The sequence below is a fragment of the Mercenaria mercenaria genome, chromosome 5, assembly GCF_021730395.1.
Source record: "Mercenaria mercenaria strain notata chromosome 5, MADL_Memer_1, whole genome shotgun sequence".
Classification (NCBI taxonomy): Eukaryota; Metazoa; Mollusca; class Bivalvia; order Venerida; family Veneridae; genus Mercenaria; species Mercenaria mercenaria.
This window is the reverse complement of record NC_069365.1, coordinates 58706703-58733597: the sequence shown is the minus strand read 5'-3', so window position 1 is coordinate 58733597 and position 26895 is coordinate 58706703. Positions and strand designations below refer to the sequence as shown.

At 34.7% G+C, this 26895-nt stretch overlaps 1 protein-coding gene across 7 annotated transcripts in view; it reads right to left on the bottom strand.

Annotated features, from left to right (window-relative positions):
- The window catches only part of LOC123557343 (anoctamin-4-like), a 77290-nt gene that overhangs the window by 32955 nt on the left and 17440 nt on the right, over window positions 1–26895 (bottom strand). For all 7 annotated transcript variants that reach the window (XR_008371019.1, XM_045348759.2, XM_045348758.2 and 4 more), the window contains 18 exons: window positions 25692–25767; window positions 24612–24712; window positions 24079–24157; window positions 20383–20517; window positions 18216–18555; window positions 15160–15216; window positions 14643–14737; window positions 14093–14214; window positions 13266–13355; window positions 10551–10706; window positions 9995–10031; window positions 7216–7325; window positions 6696–6838; window positions 5657–5894; window positions 3875–4004; window positions 2337–2470; window positions 1257–1337; window positions 288–376 (listed from right to left, as the gene is read on the bottom strand). Coding sequence is in view for 6 of the 7 variants with exons in the window: in XM_045348759.2 (XP_045204694.2) it covers window positions 288–376; window positions 1257–1337; window positions 2337–2470; window positions 3875–4004; window positions 5657–5894; window positions 6696–6838; window positions 7216–7325; window positions 9995–10031; window positions 10551–10706; window positions 13266–13355; window positions 14093–14214; window positions 14643–14737; window positions 15160–15216; window positions 18216–18555; window positions 20383–20517; window positions 24079–24157; window positions 24612–24712; window positions 25692–25767 (2213 nt within the window). In the remaining variant the exon portion in view is untranslated. The remainder of the gene's footprint in view (window positions 1–287; window positions 377–1256; window positions 1338–2336; window positions 2471–3874; window positions 4005–5656; window positions 5895–6695; window positions 6839–7215; window positions 7326–9994; window positions 10032–10550; window positions 10707–13265; window positions 13356–14092; window positions 14215–14642; window positions 14738–15159; window positions 15217–18215; window positions 18556–20382; window positions 20518–24078; window positions 24158–24611; window positions 24713–25691; window positions 25768–26895) is intronic.

Sequence of the window (26895 nt, the reverse complement as noted above, 5' to 3'; positions counted from 1 at the left end):
CTTATTATGGAGAACATTTATGCCAAGTAATTTTATAATCCCTTCAATGATGGTAGAGTTACAGCCCGGACAAGAATTTACACAGACGGACAGGCGGACAGTGCAATTTTAATATGCCCACCTTAGGGGGCATAAAAAGTTGAAATCCACCATTTCATACCAAGAACTTGTTCTTTTGTTAAAAACCACAATATTCTGTATCCATGAAATTAAATGATTTCACAGTAGATGTAGTAATATCATGACCAGCTAGTATTAAAGCAGTTCCTCTTTATTCAGAATTTTACCTTTCATCATAGGTAGCTGCTGGTACCAGTTCCGTATAATCCAGAGGTTTATTTTTCTCCTCAAACTTCTTTGCAACTTGGTATTTTTCCTGTAAAACATTTTGTTTCATATATTAGTAAAACACCAATTCTAAAACAGCTCCACTTGATTGCCATTTAAATAAAGGTCAAGCTCTGTATATTCAGTATTAAAAAACAGTTGATGCACGGACCGTTAAGACAGCATTGTGACGTCAATTAATACATCAAATTGCAGCATGACGTCTTGTAAATCACTACTTGTGGTTCAATTCCTGCACATCTGGCTCCGTGTTCACAAAACATTTTCAGTCTCAGCTGAGTTTGATAATGAAACTCTATTTGTCATTTATATCTAAATAGCATGTTTAAAACTAAATTTTAAGTTCATAATTATTTTTAAATGACTTTTCAATATTGATGGTCAGTTTCAGTTGGAATTAAGTCTTGAAATTTTATTAAAATTGATAGTAAAATTTCAAGCTCAAACTCAGATGAGACCGAAAAATGCTTTGTGAACACGGGGCCTGATCTCTGAACTGTGATAAATCAGGCAAAAAAACACTCAAAAGGCCTTGATTGTTTGTCAAATATGTTATGAAAATTTAAATGCAATTTTACAAATGTAAATTTCCCTGATCTCAAAACAGGCTGCTATTTGTAGAAGAGTACAAATTATCACATAGTATCACCACTAAGTTAAACATAATAACTGATAAAGAAATATAGGGCATAGTTTTGTCTATCTACAAAATTGAATATACCCTAAATATTTTGTCTGATATATAGTAGCCTCAGTGCGAAAACTGGATAAGTACATTGAAATAAAGAAGCAGTTACCTAGCTTTTGCCACATGTTGGAAATATGTTCATTTTACATAAGACATACCAATGACAGTGTCAGATTGATATCTGATACTAAAATATATGCTCGTAATATATTAGACATACCCTTCGTATTGCCAGTCTAACATCTTTAGGCACATCAGGAATAAGGTAGGCAAGTATAAACTTGAGGGTAAACACAATATGCTGAAACAGAAACACAAACTAAGTTTACAGTTCATATATCATAACTGAAGAAGAAATGAGATAAAACCTGGTCAGCAATTTGTCTACAACATGAAATTACAAAATAAAAGAAATAATAATTAAAGCATGCCAGAGAAACATGAGCACTGTATGCAGATATCAACACTTGTCTAATATGGGTCAGAGATAAGGAAATATATGAGACAGAATTATGGTTCTTGTCTAACAATAATCTTTGAATACGATGTAAAAGTGAACCAAGTTACACAGCTATTACTCAGTAAGTATTGTAGGCAAATTAGTTTTCTGTACAAAAGGCTGTAATTCTAATAAAATGCATGTGGGAGGTATGGTTTTAGGCTAACTTACCAATCAGATGGTGAAAAACAAGACTGTCATAGTCAAGCTCAACAGTCCATTATAGTCCTAGTTTACAGACAATACAGTAGACATCGTACTTGCGACCACCTCTATTAAGCGATTGTTTTATTAAACCACCGGTCAAAAACAGTTACATTAACAGTTAAAAAAACTTTTCTCTTAACCTGACAGAAATTCATTAAGAGACCATTCCATTAAAAGACCACTTTTTAGCAGTCCCTTGGGCGGTCTCTTAATACAATGTCGACTGTACTTGAAAAATGTTTATTTTGCAACTACGAATAAAATCTTCAAGTTTTAATCTAATGATTGCAGGCCATCAGCAATCTGTACATTTCAGGCTGTCAAGTACTTACAGCAGTGGACTCACAATGACAATCGACAATTTCTATTCTATTAGGCAGAATACATTTGCGATTTTGGCCTGCTCCTGTTGTTTCAAAAAGACATACATGTGCACATATGAGCTTCGGCAGGAAAATAATGAAAAATCCTGTGCAGGCATGAGATTTTACGGTAGAATAATGAAACAACATGAATCGGTAATCAAGCAGAAATTGCCCGTTGTCTTTTTGGGTCCACTGTCTGCAAAAGGTAACACATCTGAACAATATTTACTTCAAATCCTATACAAATCCACAGTCTGGTCTGTATACTGTATTTAAGGCCCCATGCTGAGGTAAAGGCAATAAGAAATCCATTTGAGACCACACCAATCAGGTTCACAAATTGTAGAATCCCAAACCACATGCCTGTATAAATAATAAAAAAGTATGTAATAAGTATTAAAAATCTAGGTGAACAATTTCATGTGTCAAAAAAAATATTTTATATATATTATGTGCATTAAAACTTTCAATACAGAAAATATTTTTGTATAACATTACAGTATGCACTTAACTTCTATCATTGACATCCTTTTTGAGCTCAATGATGCATGACAACCATAACAACTGAACAATAATATAAACATACTGTCGTTTAAATTATCGTGCTGGAGTAGTACAAACAAATCTTAAAACAAAATATTACTTCTATGTTGAAAAAGGGTCATAATTTTGTGAAAATGTAAGCTAGAGTTATTTAACTTGACACATGAGGTAATCTGATGTTTTTTTAGAAACCAGCTTACTCTCAAGTTTGACCTGATATTCTAAGTTAAAAAGGGGTGTAATACTGACAAAATAAAAGCTGGAGTTATGTAACTTGTCATGGAAAATAATATCATGATGCCAAAGACATTGTGTGAAGTAAGAAAGCATTTGGCACAGTAGTTTCTGAGAAACCTGCTTACATGCAAAACTTTAACCTGAAATTCTAAGTTGAAAAGGGACATAATTTTGAAAAAAGAAAAGCTAGAGTTATGTAATTTGCCCTGGGTGGTCATCTCTTGGTGCCAAAGACATGTTCAAGTTTGAAAGCATTTGGCCTATTAGTTTCTGAGAAATCTGTTTACATGCAAAAATTTTACCTGCAAATAGCAAATTTTGGCCCTTTAAGGGGCCATAACTCTGGAACCCATGAGCAATGAATACAATAACTTATCAACAAAATAAATACCTATCTAGATCTTTCGGAATGATAGCTACAGGTGAATTACGGTTGAGGGTCTTCTGTTCATAAACAAAATCACTATCTAGATCTTTATCAATTATGGCTTCTGTTTAACAGTAAAACACCTACTTATATTGTGAGCAATGAAAGCTACAGGTCTTCTTTCACAAACAGCTACATGTCTTATGTTCAAATTTTCAAAAGTAAAAACACTACCTAAATATTGAACAATGAAGGCTACATGTCTTCTGTTCAACAGAATAAACACTACCTAAACATTGAGCAAGGAAGGCTACATGTCTTCTGTTCAACAGTAAAAATATCTAACTTAATCTTGAGAATGAAGGCTACATGTCTTCTGTTCAACAGTAAAAATATCTAACTTAATCTTGAGAATGAAGGCTACATGTCTTCTGTTCAACAGTAAAAATATCTAACTTAATCTTGAGAATGAAGGCTACATGTCTTCTGTTCAACAGTAAAAATATCTAACTTAATCTTGAGAATGAAGGCTACATGTCTTCTGTTCAACAGTAAAAATATCTAACTTAATCTTGAGAATGAAGGCTACATGTCTTCTGTTTAACAGTAACAACACCTACCTAAATCTTGAGCAATGAAGGCTACAGGTCTTCTGTTCAACCACAACAGTCTCTTAGCATCGATATGTTTATCCAGAAACAATATGATCAAGGCTATCAAAGGTGCCAGAGGAAATGATGCAGCAAACAGCTTAAAAACAGAATTAGTACATTTATTAAGCTGAAATGATGTTAAAGCATGGACTACAAAATCTGCAGATTTTTTTATTTCAGTGCAGTTTACTGATGGAAAATGCTAACCTGTTGCTTATGTCATCTCATTGATAATTATAGTAGTATCACACCCATTAATTGTTATATAATAATTTTTGTTGGTGTTATTTTAAATGTTCTTTCTTCACACAGTCCAAATTTCATGGAAGAACTGCTACTGTTGGGTGTATTATCCTATGTTTGGTTTCACATGTTGCTCCAATCATGAATACTGTGAAAACATTTCCGTTGACATAGAATTTTGTGGTTTTGACCAACATGGGATAAATTTATGGACTTCAAAGTTTAAAAAGAAAATATATAGGAAACTTCTTTATTCATTGAGATTAGCATCCCCCACACAAAGATGATTGATTTCACAGTATTAACAAAAATTAAAAAACAAGAGAGTCATTGACCCTAAAGCGCTCACCTGTGTACAAGGCTTCAAGTGTGTTTGTATAAGTACAGTGTTAGGTTTCTTCTATGTTAGCCTTTATTATATACATGTCACACACACTTTCGAACCTAGGGCAATAATTTGAACAATTATGGTAGACATTACAAATCTGATATCACACGCCAAATATCAAGGCTCTGGCTATTATTGATTCAGAGAAGAAAAGTGACCACACCCCCTGGCAGCCATGTTTTTTGACGAATCAGAATAGTTTGAACAATCTTGGTAGAGGGTCACACAAGGACCATTTGTGTAAAATTATTCTAAAATCGGGCAAGCAGTTTCACACAAGAAGATTTTTAAAGTTTCCACTATATACATACAGGGAAAAGTGACCACGCCCTCTGGCGGCCATGTTTTTTGATGAATCAAAATAATTTGAACAATCTTGGTAGAGGGTCACACAAGGACCATTTGTGTAAAATTATTCTAAAATCAGGCCAGCAGTTTCACACAAGAAGATTTTTAAAGTTTCCACTATATACATATAGGGAAAAGTGACCACGCCCTCTGGCGGCCATGTTTTTTGACAAATCAAAATAATTTGAATAATCTTGGTAGAGGGTCACACAAGGACCATTTGTGTAAAATTATTCTAAAATCAGGCAAGCAGTTTCATACAAGAAGATTTTTACAGTTTCCACTATATACATGTAGGGAAAAGTGACCACGCCCTCCAGCAGCCATGTTTTTTGATGAATCAGTATAATTTGAATAATTTTGGTAGAGGGTGACATAAGGACCATTTGTATGAAATTATTTCAAAATCGGACCATCGGTTTCGGAGGAGATGTCGTTTGAAGATTTTTCCATTTTTAGCTCTGGCAGCCCCTATGTACGGAACCGTTTGAACAACTTTGGTAGAGGACCATACATTCAAGGAACATCATGGCCAAGTTTCATCAAAATCCATTCATTGGTTTTGCAGGAGATGTCGTTTAAAAACAAATGTTGACGACGGATGACTTGATGGACCCACGCCGTACGCCGGACACAGCGTGATCACAATACCTCACCATGAGCACTTTGTGCTCAGGTGAGCTAAAAATCATAAACAGATGTCAATCTAAAGTCAATGATAGAAAACATAACTACACAAAAGCCAGAATGTAACTTAATATTCCATTTACCATAAGGAAACCATAAATGATAACTTTCTCAGTATATTCCCCAAGTGTGAAATCTCCGAGAGGCGGTTTATATCTTTCCTTCTTTAAGAAAGCCTTTGACCTTTTCATACTCAGTGTGTCGGTGTCGGGCATCTTTGAGCCTTTCTCTTCATCCTCGACCTTATTGTTACAACAACAACAACCTTTATCACAACATCGGCAGCAGTCAGGCCGGGTACGCCATAATTTCCTGATAAACCTGAGAATAAGGAAAGAATTTATACACGTGTTGTGACATACATGAAGAAATATCCAATATCTATGAACAAACAAGTTCTAACCCAATAAAAATGAATTTCCTTGCAGGAACAGAGGAAAAATAACCAGACAAATAAAGTTCAAACTGGAACTTTTACAGATAATAATTTAACTTCCAGGAGAGAGGATTTGTATCCGTGACCTCTGGATTGGTAGTGCTGGGGATAACAAAACAGGCACTCTTTCATTGACACGTCTCATTAAAATACCATTTTATTATATCTTATTTATTACTATACTATAATTATATATCAAATATTATACATATTATATATAGCTAAGTTAGTACCATTTCCTTTAATATAAATGTATGTCTTTAAATACAAGTATTCATCATTTCAGACAAACATGAACATACTGAAAATAATACTGGTGCATGAAGTATAAAAATCATGATCTGTTTTATACTCAAAGATACTGGCAAGAGTAGCGAGCAAATTCATAGTCACAATCCGTTGCCCATATGAATGACCCCTCTGTTAGAATATTAGCCATTTCAAGTTTTTGAGGATAGCACCTGATATACTTTAAGAAGATATTCCAACTCCAGCATGTTCATCCGCTCTATCATGCATTTTGTAAAGCACCTAGTATATGGGACCTCGATGTAAATACACGTTCAACAGACTATAACAGTGTCCAGCCTCTGGTGTGATTTAAACCTACGACCTTCCACTTCTGAAAAAACTGCAATAGCCACTGATTTACAGAGGAACCAACAAAAGTAGATTAATAGACTCACGGTAAAACAATGTCCTTGAGAAACTTGGGTAATGGTTTGGCAAGCATGAGAACACAGACTTGAAATGACAGTTGTGACATACAACTATCCCCTTCACACTCGTCATTATACTCATCTGATAGTCCAAATATACCTCCAAACCTCTAAAATAGCAAAGTCAAACATCTTAAAACAATCACAACCCTGATTTTGGCATGCAAGAAAAAAACGAAAATGCATTCAATTTTAGCAGTTAAACTGCTTCAATACTTCTAACCTTAAATTTTAATTAATATGAATGCTCTCTGATCTTTACAAAAATCTTTAAGTCATAAAACTTGGGCGCTCATAAGGAGGGTGTTGTTCTTGCAGAACTGCCAAAGTAGACTTTGCCAGAAGCTTCACATTTCGGCCCAAAATTCATGTAGGTAGTATGTAGACACTGCATCATACTGACAGATACTAATTCAAATGAATGATAATAAATAAAAATCAGACTTAAATTCTTGGATTTCAAAACTGCTGAAAAGCTGTCACTTACCCCTCTGAAGAATGCTATGTAGAAACATGAGGCGTATGTGTTGGCAAATGAGAAAGCAAACAGCTTTATGATGAGAGCATCGTTATACTGAGTCTGGGTTCGATGATTCTCTGAAAATACACAAACATTATACTGAGTCTAGGTTTGAAAATTCTCTGAAAATACACAAACATTATATTGAGTCTGGGTTTGGGTGATTCTCTGAAAATACACAAACATTATACTGAGTCTGGGTTCGATGATTCTCTGAAAATACACAAACATTATACTGAGTCTGGGTTCGATGATTCTCTGAAAATACACAAACATTATACTGAGTCTGGGTTCGATGGTTCTCTGAAAATACACAAACATTATACTGAGTCTGGGTTTGATGATTCTCTGAAAATACACAAACATTATACTGAGTCTGGGTTCGATGATTCTCTGAAAATACACAAACATTATACTGAGTCTGGGTTCGATGATTCTCTGAAAATACACAAACATTATACTGAGTCTGGGTTTGGGTAACTCTCTGTAAATTCACAAACATTATACTGAGTCTGGGTTTGATGATTCTCTGAAAATACACAAACATTATACTGAGTCTGGGTTCGATGATTCTCTGAAAATACACAAACATTATACTGAGTCTGGGTTGGATGGTTCTCTGAAAATACACAAACATTATACTGAGTCTGGGTTTGATGATTCTCTGAAAATACACAAACATTATACTGAGTCTGGGTTCGATGATTCTCTGAAAATACACAAACATTATACTGAGTCTGGGTTCAATGATTCTCTGAAAATTCACAAACATTATACTGAGTCTGGGTTTGATGATTCTCTGAAAATACACAAACATTATACTGAGTCTGGGTTTGATGATTCTCTGAAAATACACAAACATTATACTGAGTCTGGGTTCAATGATTCTCTGAAAATACACAAACATTATACTGAGTCTGGGTTTGGGTGATTCTCTGAAAATACACAAACACTATATTGAGTCTGGGTTTCCAAGATTATCTGAAAATACACAATTATTATACTGAGTCTGGGTACCATGACTGTCTAAATTACACAAATATTATACAGTCTGGGGTCAATCATTCTCCGAAAATACACAAGCATTATACTAAGTCTGGCTATGATGAACATCTGAAAATAAACAAACATTAAACAGAGTCTAGATGACTGTTATTGTCTGAAAACACATAAATATTATACTGAGTCTGGGTACCATGATTATCTGAAATTAGACAAGTATTACACTAAATCTGTTGACCATGATTATCTGAAAATACACAAATATTATACTGAGTCTGGGTTTGAGGAGTCCCTAAAAATAATCAAACATATCATAATAAGCATAGAATGGTATTTCAAATGTACTAAAACATCTTAATACTGGGGTTTGAAATATGTCAATTTTTTACAGCAGTAGAAGATACAAAGTGTGGAGTAATTAATGATATACTAGACCCAAACTCTATATTTGAAAATATAAACAAATACCACATTTGCTTTCTGTAAACATGAAAATATTAAGTTTATGTGTATAAACAGTACTTTGTATTAGGTTTAAAATAGTACATAATTATTTAATAACACAGCATAAATGCGAACTATTCCTGAAAAATCTTTTTGAACAATCTACCATATTTTCCCGTATTAACGCCCCCGGGGGCGTTACATTTTCCAAAGAGGGGGCGTTTATTTGAGGTAAAAAAATAAAAAATGAAAATTTTTACAAAACTTAAAAACATCGTTCAAACTAGCTGTAAAGTGTTTCTGTGTTGTTTAATCCCCCAAAACCTAATTATTTGGCATCCAATTTAATGCAGTGTGTCTTTTATGCATCTAAATACGTTATCGATACCTCGTGTATTTTGACACGCTTGCGACACTACACATTACGCTGTGTACTCCGATAACATTTTCGTTAGTACATGCGGGTAGCTAATAGCGCAATACACAATGTCAATGGTTTGACACACTGCTTGTATTTACCGTTTAATTTTCTGTTTGATGATTGGATACCTACCGTACTTAGTACAAATGTTTTGGACTTACCGTACATAGACTGTTTAAAAGTGTGTTTAATTTTTAATAAGTTGGACTTTAGTACTGTAAATTACTTATTACATGGACTTATAAAAATGAGGTAGGTGATTTTTTTCCCGTTCTTGTTGACTTTTTTTCCCTCCAAAATGGGTGGGGGGGCGTTAATTAGATGGGGAGGGCCTTAATTCGGGAAAATACGGTACTTTTACAGCTTATTTTATTTTGGACATAGCTCTACATACACAGTTAATTAATATATTTAGTAAACTTAAATACATTCAATGATGATTTTCTACATTTGAAGTGAAGAAAAAAATATTTTGTAAAATATGAACATTGAATACATCTTAAATATAGGAAGCAATGATGAAAGGGAAATGACTTTGGACAAAAATGACTTTGGTAAAATTCATCTGCTCACAGATCAAACAGGTGTACTGGTCATTCATACTTCTGGTTCCCTGCCTAACTGAGCATGGAAGAAATACCTCTTTAACCTTTAGCCTGCTGGCGACATTTGATTCTGCCTTTGCGACCAGTGCAGACGTCCTCGCAGACTGATCATGGTCTGCACTGTTCGTTATTCAGTCAGTAAATTTTCAGTGAACACCCCTTCGAATAACCCAAATTGAATGAGGGACCAGTCCATTTTAGAAATTTAGCAGGGTAAAGGTTAAAACTACATGTATTCTCCCATATGAATGAAATATATGTTTAAATTACTTACCCCACTCTGTTAATTTCCATGCTACCCAATCATATATCTGAAAAATTAGAATAGTTACTTGAAAGAAATATTTTTAACCCAAAATATTTTCAAGCAACAAAGTGTTGTTACTAAAAGATAATCAATTAAGATAAATTTGAAAAAAAAAAAGAACACCGTAGAAGACAAGAGCACCAAATGAATGAGCAAAATCAACATTAGGGCTTTACGATCAGTATAAATCGCTGAGATGTGCAGGCTGATCTGGATAAATACTGTTCGCTTACAAGTGCTGAAATTGATAAACAAACAGTATATATGTATGTGGGGATAATATTAGTTTTCTCACAGCAGCATTCATACAAACAATAAAACTTGGTTTGCTTGAACTCAGATAATTCAAACACCACTCTTCCCTCGAACATATCTTTAGGTCCTGGCAAAATCCCTATATAGAGCATTTTGTTGGATGGCTTGAACTCCCAATAACTCACACAAGTTTGGCTGGTCCCGTCGAGTTCGAGCAAATGAAGTTCAACTGTACCAAGTATTTTGTGAGAATATGTTTTCAACATACCTTGCCTAGAATGAGTATTGAGACGGCATTGAGTAAAGCTGAGAGGATATTAGTCAGGATGAGACAACTGACGGTGCTGATTTTACCACAGTAATCAACACTGACAATGACACGATACACTACCACTGCTGCCACACTAATAAATACCAAACATATCTGAAATATAACATAATTATAATAAGTTCAGAACATATACTTATCAAAATTGCTAACCCAACATTTAATGTCTGAATTAGTTTCACCAGTCTTTGACCTCTGTGTGACAGTGCTCTTAATGACTGAGACAATATGTAGATGTTACTGAGATACAACTTGACCGTGTGCTGCATATAAAACTTTAACCAAATGTTATTCTGAGCAAAAAAAAGTCAGTAATTCTCTATGATTAAGCCAAAGACTTAGTTAAATGGGTCATGTAAGTAAGTTTGATGACTTGGAGTGAGCGAGTGAGTTGGATATTAGAACAAAACAAGAGGGCCAAGATGGCCCTAGGTCGCTCACCTAAGAAACACTCCATAACAGTGTAAAACATGTTTGACCTAGTGATTTCATGGAAACAAATATTCTGACCAATTTTCATTAAGATTGGACCAAAAAATTGGTCTCTTGCGATAAAAACAAGCATTTTCTTAGATATGACCTAGTTTTTGACCCTAGATGACCCATGTTCAAACTCGACCTAGATTTTATCAAGGCAATCATTCTGACCAAAATTCATGAAGATCAACTGAAAAATACAGCCTCTATCACATACAGAAGTTTTTTCTTTGATTTGACCAAGTGACCTAGTTTTTGACCTCAGATGACCCATATTCAAATTCGACCTAGATTTCATTAAGGCAATCAACCTGATCAAATTTCATAAATATCAACTGAAAAAAACAGTCTCTATCGCATACACAAGATTTTTCTTTAATTTGACCTAGTGACCTAGCTTTTGACCTCAGATACTCCATATTCAAAACCAACCTAGTTTTCATCAAGGCAATCACTCTGACCAAATTTCATGAAGATCAATTGAAAAATACATCCTCTATTGCATACACAATGTTTTTCTTCGATTTGACCTAGTGACCTAGTTTTTGACCCGAGATGACCCATTTTCGAAATCAGCCTAGATTTTATCAAGGTAATCATTCTGGCTAAATTTCATGAAGATCAGTTGAAAAATACAGCCTCTATTGCATACACAAGGTTTTGCTTTGATTTGACCTAGTGACCTAGTTTTTGAACCCAGATGACCCATTTTCAAACTTGGTCTAAATTTCATCAATGCAATCATTCTGACCAAAATTCATGAAGATCAATTGAAAAATACAGCCTCTATCGCATACACAAGGTTTTTACGTGATATGACCTAGTGACCTAGTTTTTGATCCCAGATGACCCATTTTCGAACTCGGCCTAAATTTCATCAAGGCAATCATTCTGACCAAAATTCATGAAGATCAATTGAAAAATACCGCCTCTATCGCATACACAAGGTTTTTCTTTGATTTGACCTAGTGACCTAGTTTTTGACCCGAGATGACCCATTTTCAAACTCGGCCTAGATTTCATCAAGGCAATCATTCTGACCAAAATTCATGAAGATCAATTGAAAAATACAGCCTCTATCGCATACACAAGGTTTTTCTTTGATTTGACCTAGTGACCTAGTTTTTGACCCGAGATGACCCATTTTCGAACTCGGCTAGATTTCATCAAGGTTATCATTCTGACCAATATTCATGAAGAAGATTGAAAAATACAGCCTCTATTGCATACACAAGGTTTTTCTTCGATTTGACCTAATGACCTAGTTTTTGACCCCAGATGACCCATTTTCGAACTCGGCTTAGATTTCATCAAGGTTATCATTCTGACCAATATTCATGAAGATTAATTGAAAAATACCACCTCTATCGCATACACAAGGTTTTTCTTTGATTTGACCTAGTGACCTAGTTTTTGACCCGAGATGACCCATTTTCAAACTCGGCCTAGATTTCATCAAGGTTATCATTCTGACCAATATTCATGAAGAAGAATTAAAAAATACAGCCTCTATTGCATACACAAGGTTTTTCTTTGATTTGACCTAGTGAACTAGTTTTTGAACCGAGATGACCCATTTTCGAACTCGGCTTAGATTTCATCAAGGTTATCATTCTGACCAATATTCATGAAGATTAATTGAAAAATACCGCCTCTATCGCATACACAAGGTTTTTCTTTGATTTGACCTAGTGACCTAGTTTTTGACCCGAGATGACACATTTTCGAACTCGGCCTAGATTTCATCAAAGTTATCATTCTGACCAATATTCATGAAGATTAAATGAAAAATACAGCCTCTATCGCATACACAAGGTTTTTCTTTAATTTGACCTAGTGACCTAGTTTTTGACCCGAGATGACCCATTTTCGAACTCGGCCTAGATTTCATCAAGGTTATCATTCTGACCAATATTCATGAAGATTAATTGAAAAATACAGCCTCTATCGCATACACAAGCTAAATGTTGACAGACGACGGACGACAGACGACGGACGACGGACGACGGACATCGAGCGATCAGAAAAACTCACCTGAGCATTGCTCAGGTGAGCTAACAACATAAAAAGGTCATATATCCCCTAGAAGTTGCAAGACATATTACACTTAAACTTCCAAGTCATCAATTACGTTTTATTACAACTGTCTTAGACTTTTCTTAACATAATCTTACTCACCATAAAGATTAATGCTGAAGCAGAAATACAAAATTTGAGCATCTGTCTCTTCCAAGAATAGAACCAGTCATGTTGCTGTGTCACAGGATCCTGTAATAAAATATTAGGAATTCTGTGATACAGTGGCCTGTAATAACAATACCAGAAAGTTTATGATACAGTGTAAAGTAACAGTATCATAAAATATGCCTTGATTTTCTTTAACTCTTACAATGATGAGTATTTTGAGCTTGACAAATCCACTTGTCCGCTCCTAATTACAAGTATAAATTGGCTATAGGCAAGTTGACCTGTAGTACTTGTCTTGTAGGACGAGTGTGATTTTTTATACCAAATATATGATAAATTCATTTAAAACTGAAGCAGAAGCCAGATATCTAAAAGATCTTAATGAGACATTGATTTGTTATTCACAACTCAAATATCTGTCCCGTTCTGTTACGTTACCGCATTACAATCACATTAGCTGGACACTCTATAGTCCAGAACAAGATTGGGGTATGTACCATTTTTTACAGACTATAAATAGAAAAGCCTGTCTGAAAAAATCCTTTTTGTTCAGGTGAATTGCAGGATGAGTACAAACTGTAGCAGGACAACTGAAAAGTCCGGGCAGCTTATTCTGCAAGACAAGTCCATTCTTTTTATTATAATAAGTGAAACAGACAATTTTGACTAAAAGGTGCCCTTTTCAGTGAAGCCATTGACATTCAGCAAGCCATCTTCAAGTTGATAGATGAAGTCTTTATCTTAACTGGGTTTCAAACCGGAAGGTGAGAGTGGCACAAGAACTCAGCCATCTATCTGTTAGTAAGCTAATGACATACTATTTTTAATTTAGTTCCAAAAAATTCTGGCCTGTCTGGTTCATTTTGTTCAAACTGGTCCACATCCCACTCATAAGACAGTCTGGCATTGTATCTCTTCCACAATTCCAGAAAGAATGTCCCTGCAAATATAGTTTAGATGAAGTATGCAGAGCATGTAATAGCACTGATATCAATGGGCTTTTACTTCAAGTTTGCTGTCATATCAAAAACAAAGAAATACTTAAACTGACATTACTGATGTGGATCAATTGTGTACAGTCTTAAACATGAGACTGTTGAAAGCAAATTTTCTGATGCTGGTGAAGAAAAACAACTCACTTGATCTTCAGCTGTTTAATTCTTAGTCATGTGTATCTCTCAAACCTGTGACCCACAGGTCACAACACTGAAGGAAAATTTAGCCTTGTGGTACACTTGAACTAACAAGAGCTATCACTGAAAGTGTTAACTTGTCAACTTGCTTTTTTTTTTAATTCTTCCAGAACTAATTGGGCAAAAAATGGAGATACAATTTCTACTGAATTTATGAACATCAAGGTTTACTTACCCCACAAGCAGATCAACATAGCAAAAAATGGAGTAACATCATTGTCAAATGATCCGCTCACAGTGTTATATAACTGACCCAAACGCCATTTAATCCTGCAATCAGATGAATAAATAAATATTAACCATTTTATACAAAAACAGGGCAATGTAACAAATTTCTAAACACACAGAAAGTTATATCGCAAGAAAGATATTTTAGTACGATTTACAGAATTTTCAGTCACATTAACACTATTAAGTTTATATGGCTGCTTGCTGACTTTAATGGTAGTGGAAGACCTCTCCAGGTACAATTTCAGGCAAGAGCAGGCACTTGGGTAGAGCCATCACTTTTTCACCTGCAACCTGGATGGCTTTCTCAAAACACAAGCAAGGCTCAAACCTAAAGAACTCTGGGGCAAGTGAATCAAACCTATTACCTTAACCATTCAGCCCGAGAGTCATTTCAATTTCATATGTATACCCTAAACATCAGCTATGCAGATCAAAAAAAGAGTTTCAACAATTTTACTTACTCTTCTTGAGCAGTGAGATTTGCTGGCATTTCTACATTTTCTTCTCCTCTTTCAATACTGGAATACAACAGATTGAAAGAATTAGAACAAGAATGATCCAGTCTATCATTTTTACATCAGCAACATTTTTGGATTTGATATAATGGCTTTGCACATTCAACATGTTCATGATGTTCATAGTTTGTTATACTTCTGAATATAATGTTGCTTATACTTAATTTAAAGTAAAACCACCGTAAGTGTGTGATTGTTTATACTTTTATTATCTGCCATAACCAGTCTAAATAAATGACTAGAGATGAAATAAAATATTGTTTATACTTTTATTACCTGCCATAACCAGACTACCGTAAGTGCTCGCATATAAGGCGCACTCGCTTATAAGATGCATCCCAACATCAACATGCAATCTGGGGTCTTTTCCACTGACACTCGTATAAGACGCAGTCATTTTTACGCCCCCGAAGGGAGGCATATAGTTTTTGAACCGTCTGTCGGTCTGTCAGTCTGTCCGAAATTTTCGTGTCCGGTCCATATCTTTGTCATCGATGGATGGATTTTCAAATAACTTGGCATGAATGTGTACCACAGTAAGACGACGTGTCGCGCGCAAGACCCAGATCCATAGCTCAAAGGTCAAGGTCACACTTAGACGTTAAAGGTCATTTTTCATGATAGTGCATTCGTGTCCAGTCCATATCTTTGTCATCCATGGATGGATTTTCAAATAACTTGGCATGAATGTGTACCACAGTAAGACGATGTGTCGCGCGCAAGACCCAGGCCCGTAGCTCAAAGGTCAAGGTCACACTTAGACGTTAAAGGTCATTTTTCATGATAGTGCATTCGTGTCCGGTCCATATCTTTGTCATCCATGGATGGTTTTTCAAATAACTTGGCATGAATGTGTACCACAGTAAGACGACGTGTCGCGCGCAAGACCCAGGTCCGTAGGTCAAAGGTCCTAAACTCTAACATTGGTCATAACTATTCATTCAAAGTGCCATCGGGGGCATGTGTCATCCTATGGAGACAGCTCTTGTTTGATATCAACAATGTCAAAAATTTTTAGAAATGCATTAGTTTTCGAACATTCTGTGTTTTGGAAAAAATAAAATAGTAGAAATCGCCAATTTTTTTTTTTGTAAAAAAAAATGCAAACTTCAGTCATTAAATGTTAAAATATTAATTATTTTTCTGTGATAAACACATTGAAATGAATTAGAAACGGAGAACTTACGTCTATAAAAACAGCCGAAATTTTGACGATATTTGATGTTACACAATGAAATAAAATGAAGTATTTTAAAAAATATATTTTTGTGTATAATAAAATGCATTTGAATAACCAAGATATGGCGAAAATATATCTGGAAATGATTGGCGTTATTCACCAAGATTATTCAATACTTTGCAGACTTGTTTTATAAAACGTAAAACTAAACAGAATGTTTTAAAATCCTTTTTTGTACGTAATAAAATACATTTTAGCTACTAGGAAATGACGAAATTACATCTACAAATCGGCCGAAATAATATCGCCGCCTTTATGGCTGGGCTGTCAAATGATATGACACTTGTCAATCAATTATAGCTTGACACATGCCAGTCAAATACAGGTATGCAAACTTCGATATATTACCAAATCGTGTTCGAGTTTCGAGTTGCTAGGCATCTCTACATGCCCGTCATTTGGCCATTCTTTGAAGATGCCTAAGTTTGACATCAACCAGTGTTAATCATAAAGCTGTTTATTTGCCGATTTGTGTGTTTTAACAATAAACACCCTAAAACAGTTCCCTGTAATTGGTGCTGATTAACTTTTAATTATTTTCAGTTTGCGGACTGTGAAAATAATTCTATGTGTCCATTACAATTTACAAGTTAATTTAAAGCCGATATTTTCTGGTGTTTTAAAAGGAAAAAATACATTTATAAAAAAAATATACTTTTGAATCGTAAAATGAATTAATATCGATTTTTATAGCAGGCCAAAATACGGTACGTGCCGTTACAGATATTATCACCGCTATGCAAATGGCTGCCGAAAAACGAAAGTAGTGGTTTGCAGGGACAGAAATAAAGGTGTACTGAGCTGTAAACTGAAGACTTTTTTTAATTTTCTTTTAATTTCCTTGTAGTACGCGCTTATAAGACGCGTCCCACTCTTTGGAAAGGAAATGTGACTCCTAAAAATGCGTCTTATAAGCGAATATAGACGGTAAATGAATGACTAGAGATGAAATAAAATATTGTTTACTAGAAATAATATGCAAGTATTAAATGGTACATCTGGTATGCCTCCTTTTTTCTTGATATTTGTTTGAAAGCCCTTTACCACAAAGTATTGCTCTTACACGTGGTGTGGCTGTGATGGGTGGTGGGTAAAGATTTATGAAAATTGAATAAGTTGGGAAAACATAGAAGGTTGAAGCAAAATAATGAGACTGCATACTCATAAAATGTGGATACTGCTTCAATTTTTCTGGAAAGTAAGCTAAAAATAAGTACATGTATATGTCACAAGATAAAATGAAACCAGAAGCCTAATATCTAGCATGCTGAGCACAGCTTAAACCTGCAGCAACTGCATCCAGCTGCTGTCTCTTTTCCTCTACCCTTCCATTTGCACTCTTCATCATTTCTATTCAAGAATGATATAACTTAAAGGCACATTTTAACACAAAACCTGATTTATTGTGTGTTATTATGCAACAATTGGCTGTTTGTTCTTCACAATTATTATGTCATAGCGTCTAACGTCACAGCGGGGCTCTGGAAATTTAAGAAACCCATACATAACAGGTGAATATTTTGTGGATGTCGTCGACGATGTACATAATAATCCTTGGTAACGTATTAGAATTGAAATAATATATCTGAAATAGCGATTTGCTCTTCAATAAAACCATTATTTGTCACTGAGATCCATCGTACAATATCACTCTGTGCCCTTGTGATAAAATTCCTTAACACCCGAACCCCAAAACAATGAATTTATTCAATGACAAATCACTGTTTGGGATATAGAATTTCTTAAATAATACCATACATACCTTACAGTAAGACCATAAATAAAACACGCCAGTCCAAAAAATGTCGGAATCCACAAGCTTGAAATCAGTAGTCCTGCCCAGGCAAAGTACAGAGCAATCTTTTCCCCAAAGTAATTTCTAATCTTCCAAACAGGCTGAAATTTCCAGAAGGTAGTCCATGGACCATCAAGATCTTTCCTGGGATCCACTTTGAGATCTCGTTTTTCTGGTTCCTCTTTGGTGTCTGCTTTTCTTTTCTTCTCATCATCTGATGGATCTTCCATCAATTTACTGAGCTCAGAATCTTCATGCAGAATATATGCATCTATATAGACCTCTTTTAACAGCATATAGGGTAAACCTGTAACAATATAATTATGCATCATGTGTTTCAGAAATATTTTTAGTTAGGTTGACACATTGACACAATCTAGGTCATACAGCAATTTTTCCAGCTTTGATGGTGGAGGAAGACCGTAGTTACCCCTTCAGGTAATTACTATTTTATTAAGGGTTGTCACCTGTGTAGAACCACCAAACATTATGACTACCTCACATGAAGAATACTACATGTACATCAAGTGAGGTTTTGAACCTACATCGTTGAGGTGCAAGTAATTCAAACTCAGCTTAGCCATTCAGCCATGGAAGCCCTTTTCAGAGCAACAACAACGAAAAACGTGATGTTATATATTGATTCTTGCAAAATAATATCTACCAAAAACTTGCATGTTTTGTGTTGTTTCTATTTTGTGTGTTTTTAACTGGCCGGTAATAATGAAAACTCAATACAATGAATAGCTCTGTGGGAAACACAGGAATCTCTGATACAGCCCTCTAAAATCAAAATACCAGCATCTGATTGGGTGATTCTAAACACAGTCTCAAAATTGACCAATGACAAGGATGCATTTGAGACTTGTCTTGAAGTTTAGTTTGACAACATTGGAGTCTTTGTTGAAGGTTAAAATTTGGAATATGGAGACCAGTCTCAAAACTCTAGAATTTGATTGGTTGATTCCGAGCTCTATCATGAAACTGACCAATGGCATAGCTGCATAATCTCAGACTGGTCTCCACATTCATTTTCATTTGATCCAGGTCTGTTATGTATAAAATAATTACCTTTAATCAATGGAAAATAAAACAAGAGCACCGCCTAGCGGGTGCTGACGCTCATCTGATTTTTTTTGTGTAATAGAAATATTGTCCTACCCATGATTTTCTAAGTCTAAAAAGGGCCATCATTCTTGCAAAAAGCAGAATAGAGTTTATAATGTTTCTTGATGTACAGTGTCCACTTATGATGGTGAAAAACTGTTGCAAGTTTTAAAGCAATAGCTTTGATAGTTTATGAGAAAAGTTGACTTAAACATAATATTCAACCAAGAACATGATTTTCTAAGTCCAAAAGGGGCAATAATTATTGCAAAAAGCAGGATGGAGTTATGTTGCTTGCTGTACAGAGTCAGCTTATGATGGTGAACAAGTGTTGCAAGTTTCAAAGCAATAGCTTAGATAGTTTAAGAGAAAAAGTTGACCTAAACATAAAACTTAACCAAGAAATCTGATATTTTCTAAGTCCAAAAGGGGCCATAAATCTTGCAAAAAGCAGGATGGAGTTATGTTTCTTGCTGTACAGGGTCAACTTATGATGGTGAACAAGTGTTGCAAGTTTTAAAGCAATAGCTTTGATAGTTTAGGATAAAAGCTGACCTAAACATAAAACTTAACCAAGAAAACTGATTGTCTAAGTCCAAAAGGGGCAATAAATCTTGCAAAAAGCAAGATGGAGTTACGTTTCTTGATGTACAGGGTCTGCTTATGATGGTGAACAAGTATTCCAAGTTTCAAAGCAATAGTTTTGATAGTTTAGGAGAAAAGTTGACCAAAACATAAAACTTAACCAAGAAATCTGATATTTTCTAAGTACAAAAGGGGCCATAAATCTTGCAAAAAGCAAGATGGAGTTATGTTTCTTGCTATACAGGGTCAGCTTATGATGGTGAACAAATATTCCAAGTTTCAAAGCAATAGCTTTGATAGTTTAGGAGAAAAGCTGACCTAAACATAAAACTTAACCAGGCAATGCCGACGCAGACGCCGACGCCGACAACCGCTCAAGTGATGACAATAACTCATCATTTTTTTTCAAAAAATCAGATGAGCTAAAAAATGATTTACTCACCCATCTTGGAAAGAACAATATTATCTGGATTTTCTGAATCTCTGGGATAGCAGGGGCAACATGCACAAAAGTCTGTGACACAGTCTTCAACAATCTGTAGCTGGGCATACACCAAATTTGTGTTCCCATGACCATCTGCACAAAATGATAAATATTTTTTAAATTTACATATTTATATTGTTTCTATTTCAATTTTTCTCAACTGTTACAAAGTCTTTATATGTAATCTGACAATTTACGCCTAATTCTTTTTCCTGTTTTCATATCATAAAGACATAAGAAATGTTTTTACGGCTTATTCAAGATAGTGGCTATGTAATGACAAGAAGCAATTTCCTATCAATTATATTTATTGGCCTTCAAGTAAATCATATACCTATATGAGGCATATAAAGGACCTAACTGCACAAAAAATGCAAACAATGAGTCATAAAATTAAATACTAGAAAACATGTAATATTCCCATTCATTTTATGTTCAAAGACTGGAAAGTACAAATTCACATCCCCACAAAAATATCCGCTTTTGGCCAAAAGCATGAAATTTTGTGCCCGCAAAATGAAATGATTTCACAACATAAAATGCCATTAATCTGCATCTATCTAGCAATATTAAAAAAACAAAATCGGCATGAGTTTGTACCAGCACATCAATTTTCTAAAAGCCTGCATTGATACTTATAACAAACAACAAAATTATCATATAATTACAACAACAACAGTAGTATAATCAGATGAGGACACTAATTTTCCATAAACCTCCTGTCTTAAAAAAGTTTGAAATCAATAGTACAACTAGGATGGAAAAACTATCAATATCTATTTTCATTACTAGCATATTTTTCACAATGGGTATGGGTTACAAAATACTTGAAGACTACAGTGGTCAAAATTACATGTGCATAGGCTTCAAAAACTGAGATATTTATTGTTGTGAAACCTCACAAATGATTTAGGGATAAGTTTCTCTATTTAATCTTAAATATTATTTGTTTTTATTTTATTTTTTTCTGCTATTCGTTTTCTGCAATATTGTGAAAAAAAAATGTTTACAGTTTAGAAAAAGAGGGAGTTTGGGGAGTTAAATCGATGCTTATGTTTTATCACTTGGTATACATCAATGTTACATTGTCCACTATACTTACAGTTAAGGCCAGTGTAGTAAGAAGTCCTAGATTACAACATCCAATTTTTGAAATTCCATTTTTTACTTTTCTCAATAATTGCATTAATACATCTATATACAATCTGTGCACAAGTCTTTCTTCATTTCCACGCTTTTTCAACCAAATTTCCTAATAATATCTAATGAAATTTTTCAAATCTAAATTTTCATGACTTTCTAATGTAAGCTAGGATTCATTTTGTACACTGGCCCATAGAGAAATATTAGGTACAAGATTACAATGTGCTTCAGTCTTACAAGATTTTCGTTTTGGTTGAACTAAAATCAGAAATTGAAAACAAGAGCACCGCCTTGCGGGTGCTGACTCTCATCTGATATTTTTTGTATAATAGAAATATTGTCCTACCCATGATTTTCTACGTCTAAAAAGGGCCATCACTCTTGCAAAAAGCAGGATAGAGTTATGTTTCTTGATGTACAGTGTCCACTTATGATGGTGAAAAACTGTTGCAAGTTTTAAAGCAATAGCTTTGATAGTTTATGAGAAAAGTTGACTTAAACATAATATTCAACCAAGAAAATGATTTTTCTAAGTCCAAAAGGGGCAATAATTATTGCAAAAAGCAGGATGGAGTTATGTTGCTTGCTGTACAGGGTCAGCTTATGACGGTGAACAAGAGTTGCAAGTTTTAAAGCAATAGCCTTGATAGTTTAAGAGAAAAAGTTGACCTAAACATAAAACTTAACCAAGAAATCTGATATTTTCTAAGTCCAAAAGGGGCCATAAATCTTGCAAAAAGCAGGATGGAGTTATGTTTCTTGCTGTACAGGGTCAGCTTATGATGGTGAACAAGTGTTGCAAGTTTTAAAGGAATAGCTTTGATAGTTTAGGATAAAAGCTGACCTAAACATACAACTTAACCAAGAAAACTGATTTTCTAAGTCCAAAAGGGGCAATAATTCTTGCAAAAAGCAAGATGGAGTTATGTTTCTTGATGTACAGGGTCTGCTTATGATGGTGAACAAGTATTCCAAGTTTCAAAGCAAAAGCTTTGATAGTTTAGGAGAAAAGTTGACCTAAACATAAAACTTAACCAAGAAATCTGATATTTTCTAAGTACAAAAGGGGCCATAAATCTTGCAAAAAGCAAGATGGAGTTATGTTTCTTGCTATACAGGGTCAGCTTATGATGGTGAACAAATATTCCAAGTTTCAAAGCAATAGCTTTGATAGTTTAGGAGAAAAGCTGACCTAAACATAAAACTTAACCAGGCAACGCCGACGCAGACGCCGACGCCGACGCCGACAACCGCTCAAGTGATGACAATAACTCATCACTTTTTTTCAAAAAATCAGATGAGCTAAAAATGACTAAAATTACAAATAAAAGTATACAATTCTTTTAAACACAGATGAAAATTATACTGTTTTGTATGTGCTTCTGATATTTGTTGGTGGCCTGGTGGTCTAGTGGTAATGCGCCTGACTGTCAATCAAGAGGTCCAGGCTTCGAATCCCCATCCAGGCACTGGAAATTTCTTAGATGCTCCAGCGTCTCCAATCTAACTAAGAGGCCAGTACTGGTTCTTCACAGGAAAGACGGCTTTGTGTGTTACGGTGCTATACATCAGGCACGTTAAAGAACCAGACTTTTATTTGCAAAGTGCTAGGCTAACAGGGCTGTCTCTCTATATATATTCTGAGGGCTTTGTCTCACTCTGTCCCTCTGGTCTCTCTGGTCAGATCGCTCTGTGTCTGTACTAGTAGAGTATGAATTTGGAGCCCTGAGAGGCTGCCTCTGCACTATGTAAAGTGGCTTTGAACATGTTTATCATGAAAAGGGTGCTTTATAAATCCGGTATAATATATCAGGGTGTTTCTAAAACACATAGAAAGTCTGTTCTCTACCAATACAGCAATCAATTATGCAAAATAACAAAACAATTCATAATAACAGAACAGTAAAGTCAGTTTTGAAAGATACAGATACAAAATATACATCATTTTCAACATCTTTAGATGTTACAGTAGAATATATAATTTAAAGATATCTTTAAACATGTCAACTTCACATGAAAGAAAGTATTCTCCCTGCAAAATTCTAGTCAATGATGATATCTAAAAAAAATCATAATTTATAAAACGTTTTCATGGAAATGTTGCTTTTATGCAAAGATATCATGAAACCTTATAATAAATTCATCAACAGGTAGAGTTAAAATTTAATTTAAATTCATTATCCAAAATGGCTGAAATCTGACAAAAGGAAAACTCATAAAAAATCGTATCTTTATTTTAAAATAGGTTCAAATGTAATCAAGATGTTTAAAAAAGTTAAAAAAAACTTCTAACAATCACATTTGCAATTCTTTAGAATGATGCAAAACAAGAAGGACATTATCTTTCATGTATTTCAACAGAAATAAAGAGAAAAAACATTGGTATGGAAACACTAGATCAAACTGTAGATGTGATCATGTGACCTTTATTAACCTGAAAACACATTCAGTCAACTGTTTCATATAATACATTATAACTGCTAAGAACTGAGTAAAATAATACTTAGGTACCTATTTCTAACTTCTCTGCAATTTTCTCCCCCTGTTTTGATCTGTCCCTCACATCAATGTTATTCAAAATATGGTGAGTCTGAAAGAATAAGTGTACAAGAATTAGGATGTTCCATGGTAATGTACTGTACATTTTACCATGGCTTGTTTAGTTTGTAAGTAAAACAAGAAAGAAAGTCAAGTTGTATATTCTATGATAAAAAAAGTTGACAAGCAGATTGTCAAACTGCAGCACTGAAGTCTTGTCCATTCCTATTTGAATGAATGAATGAATGAATGAATGAATGAATGAAGTTCAACATATTTTACATGATGATACTTTAATGAACATGTTAGAAAATGAAAACAAACATTGCCTTCTTGTAGTTTATTGTCTAATTTACCATGGTTCATCATTCACTACAGATGCATGGATTTTGGATATTTAACCACATTCATTTCCTGCACATTTTACTCTGAACCATGGTTAATCTGACAATAAACCATGCCAAAGAATTTATTATTTATATGTAACGAATACTGAAGATACTTACTAGGAGTGATCGGATTGCTGGACGGAAAAAGTAGGTTGGATTGTCGTATCCTTCAAACATGTCAATCTTGTTCATCTTGAAAGGAGCACTTATGTAATCAACTGTAAATATATAACACCGGCAACTTATATAGTCAACTGTTTATATACCAATGGAGCACTAACATAATTTTTATTATTACATGGAGCACATATACAGTCAGATGTAAATATAGAACACTGAGCACCTCCACAGTAAACTGCAACAAGAGCTGTTAATGTCCCCCATGATAGGCTGTCACAGGCAACTAGGTATAAAATTGTTGACCTTTGACCTACTGATCCCTGAAACAATGGGAAACCTTAAGTGTTTTCTTGTTACTGATTGGAAACCATTTTCAGTCTCAAGATCGCGGTAACCTTGACATTTGATCTACTGAAACCCAAAATATTAGGGGTCATCTACTGATCACAGGCAATCATCCAATTAAATTTGATGACTGTAGGCCAAATTGTTCTTTATTCATTGAACGGAAACAATTTTTTGAACAGAAACAATTTTTAGCTTCAATGTCATTTTGTCTTTGACCTATGACCTACAGATCTCTAAAAGGGGCCATCTACTGACCACAGACAATCACTGTATTAAATTTGACAATTTTAGGCCAGACTGCTCTCCAACTATTGAGCACAAACCATTTCAGTCTAACAGACCTTTGAGCTACTGACTGCCAAAACAATAGGGTCATAAACTGGCAAAAGAAAATCATCCCAAGAAGTTTGATGACTATAGGTCAAAGCAATCTTCACTTACTGACAAGAAACCATTTTCAGTCTACAAATCACTATGACCTTGACCTTTGTCCCACCCCTAAAACTACAGAGGTCATGTACTCCCAGCTGGCAACCATCCTATGAAGTTTGACCACTGTATACCCAAGCATTATCTAGCTGTCAGTTGCTTTTTTTACAGTACAACACAATATGATATTTAAATACTCATTCTATAGGGCTAGAAAAAGGTTCAAAATGGTGTGAGCAAAAAATCTGTAAGTCTGAAAGAGCAATTCTTAGCTGACCAATAAGAGCTATAACAACTTACCTTCATTATCAGTTTCAAAATATTTCTCTATGAATTCTGTGATGAAAGTAGTTCGCTCTGTGGGATTAGTCTCACACTGTAAAACATAATAGTGTTAGAAAACAAATTTGAAACTTAAAAGACCATTTTTCTAAGTTTTCCTGTGAAATCCTGTGAAATCCTTTAATTCGTGAGGCATAAAAATTCATGGTTTTGACCAAAATGATCATTTTGGTGGATTTCAACTTTCGACCAGTCCCCATGAATACTCGACCAGTCCCAACGAATACTTGACCAGTCCGCACAATTACTAGACCAGTCCCCACAAATACTTATGATTTCACAGAAGAGACTACAGAGCAACCTCTCTTGAGTTAACACCACTGGGAACATGGAAATGGGTCATTAGTTAAGTAGCTGTTGCCAAAAGAAAATACAGTCAAACCTGCATTTAAGGTCACCTGTAGTAAGCAGCCACTTGTCTTTAGCAGTCAGTCAGCTAACTTTTCAAATAGTTGACTATTTGTTATATTTGCAATTTGTCTTCAGCAGCCACCGACTTAAGCAGCCGGACTGTGCCACTCCCTTGGCTGCATGGCTATGAGAAAAGTTCATGTAACATTCTCAGGTAAGTATGTTCAAGTCTAAACAATCACTAGAAAAAATAACTATCAGATGTTGTCATAGCAATAAAATAAAAGAAAAAGCATATTCAATACTAATATGTGTCTACATTATATGTATCACGTTTAACAGGGGAAAAAACCTTGTACTCTTTAAGGTATGACAGTATCCACCATTTCTGACTGACAGAAGGACAGACAGATGGTTGAATGGATGGACAAACGTAGAAAATAAAACAATGAGCATTCTTTTCACATTGTCTTCTGCCTAATTACCAAATTTCATGTTAAAAATCTTGTGTACTTTTAAAGTTATTACAGAGTCTGCTAATTTGATATATTTTTGGACTATTTGCTGCCATAGCAATGTCAAGTATAGCTAAATATATGGTCAAAAGCTTAAAGCCAAAAGCTACCAACAAGAGCTGTAACATGAGGCATAGCGCTCGACTATTTTAATGCTGGATAGTGAAACTGTTCACATCTAAGGAAGCTGGAGCAGTCACTGGAGTGGTTAATGACTCAAATGTAGGTAACGATATTGTACCATTATAAGTTTTTAGTTTTAAGCAAAAGTTGAGTGTATTCAATAATAAAAAGAT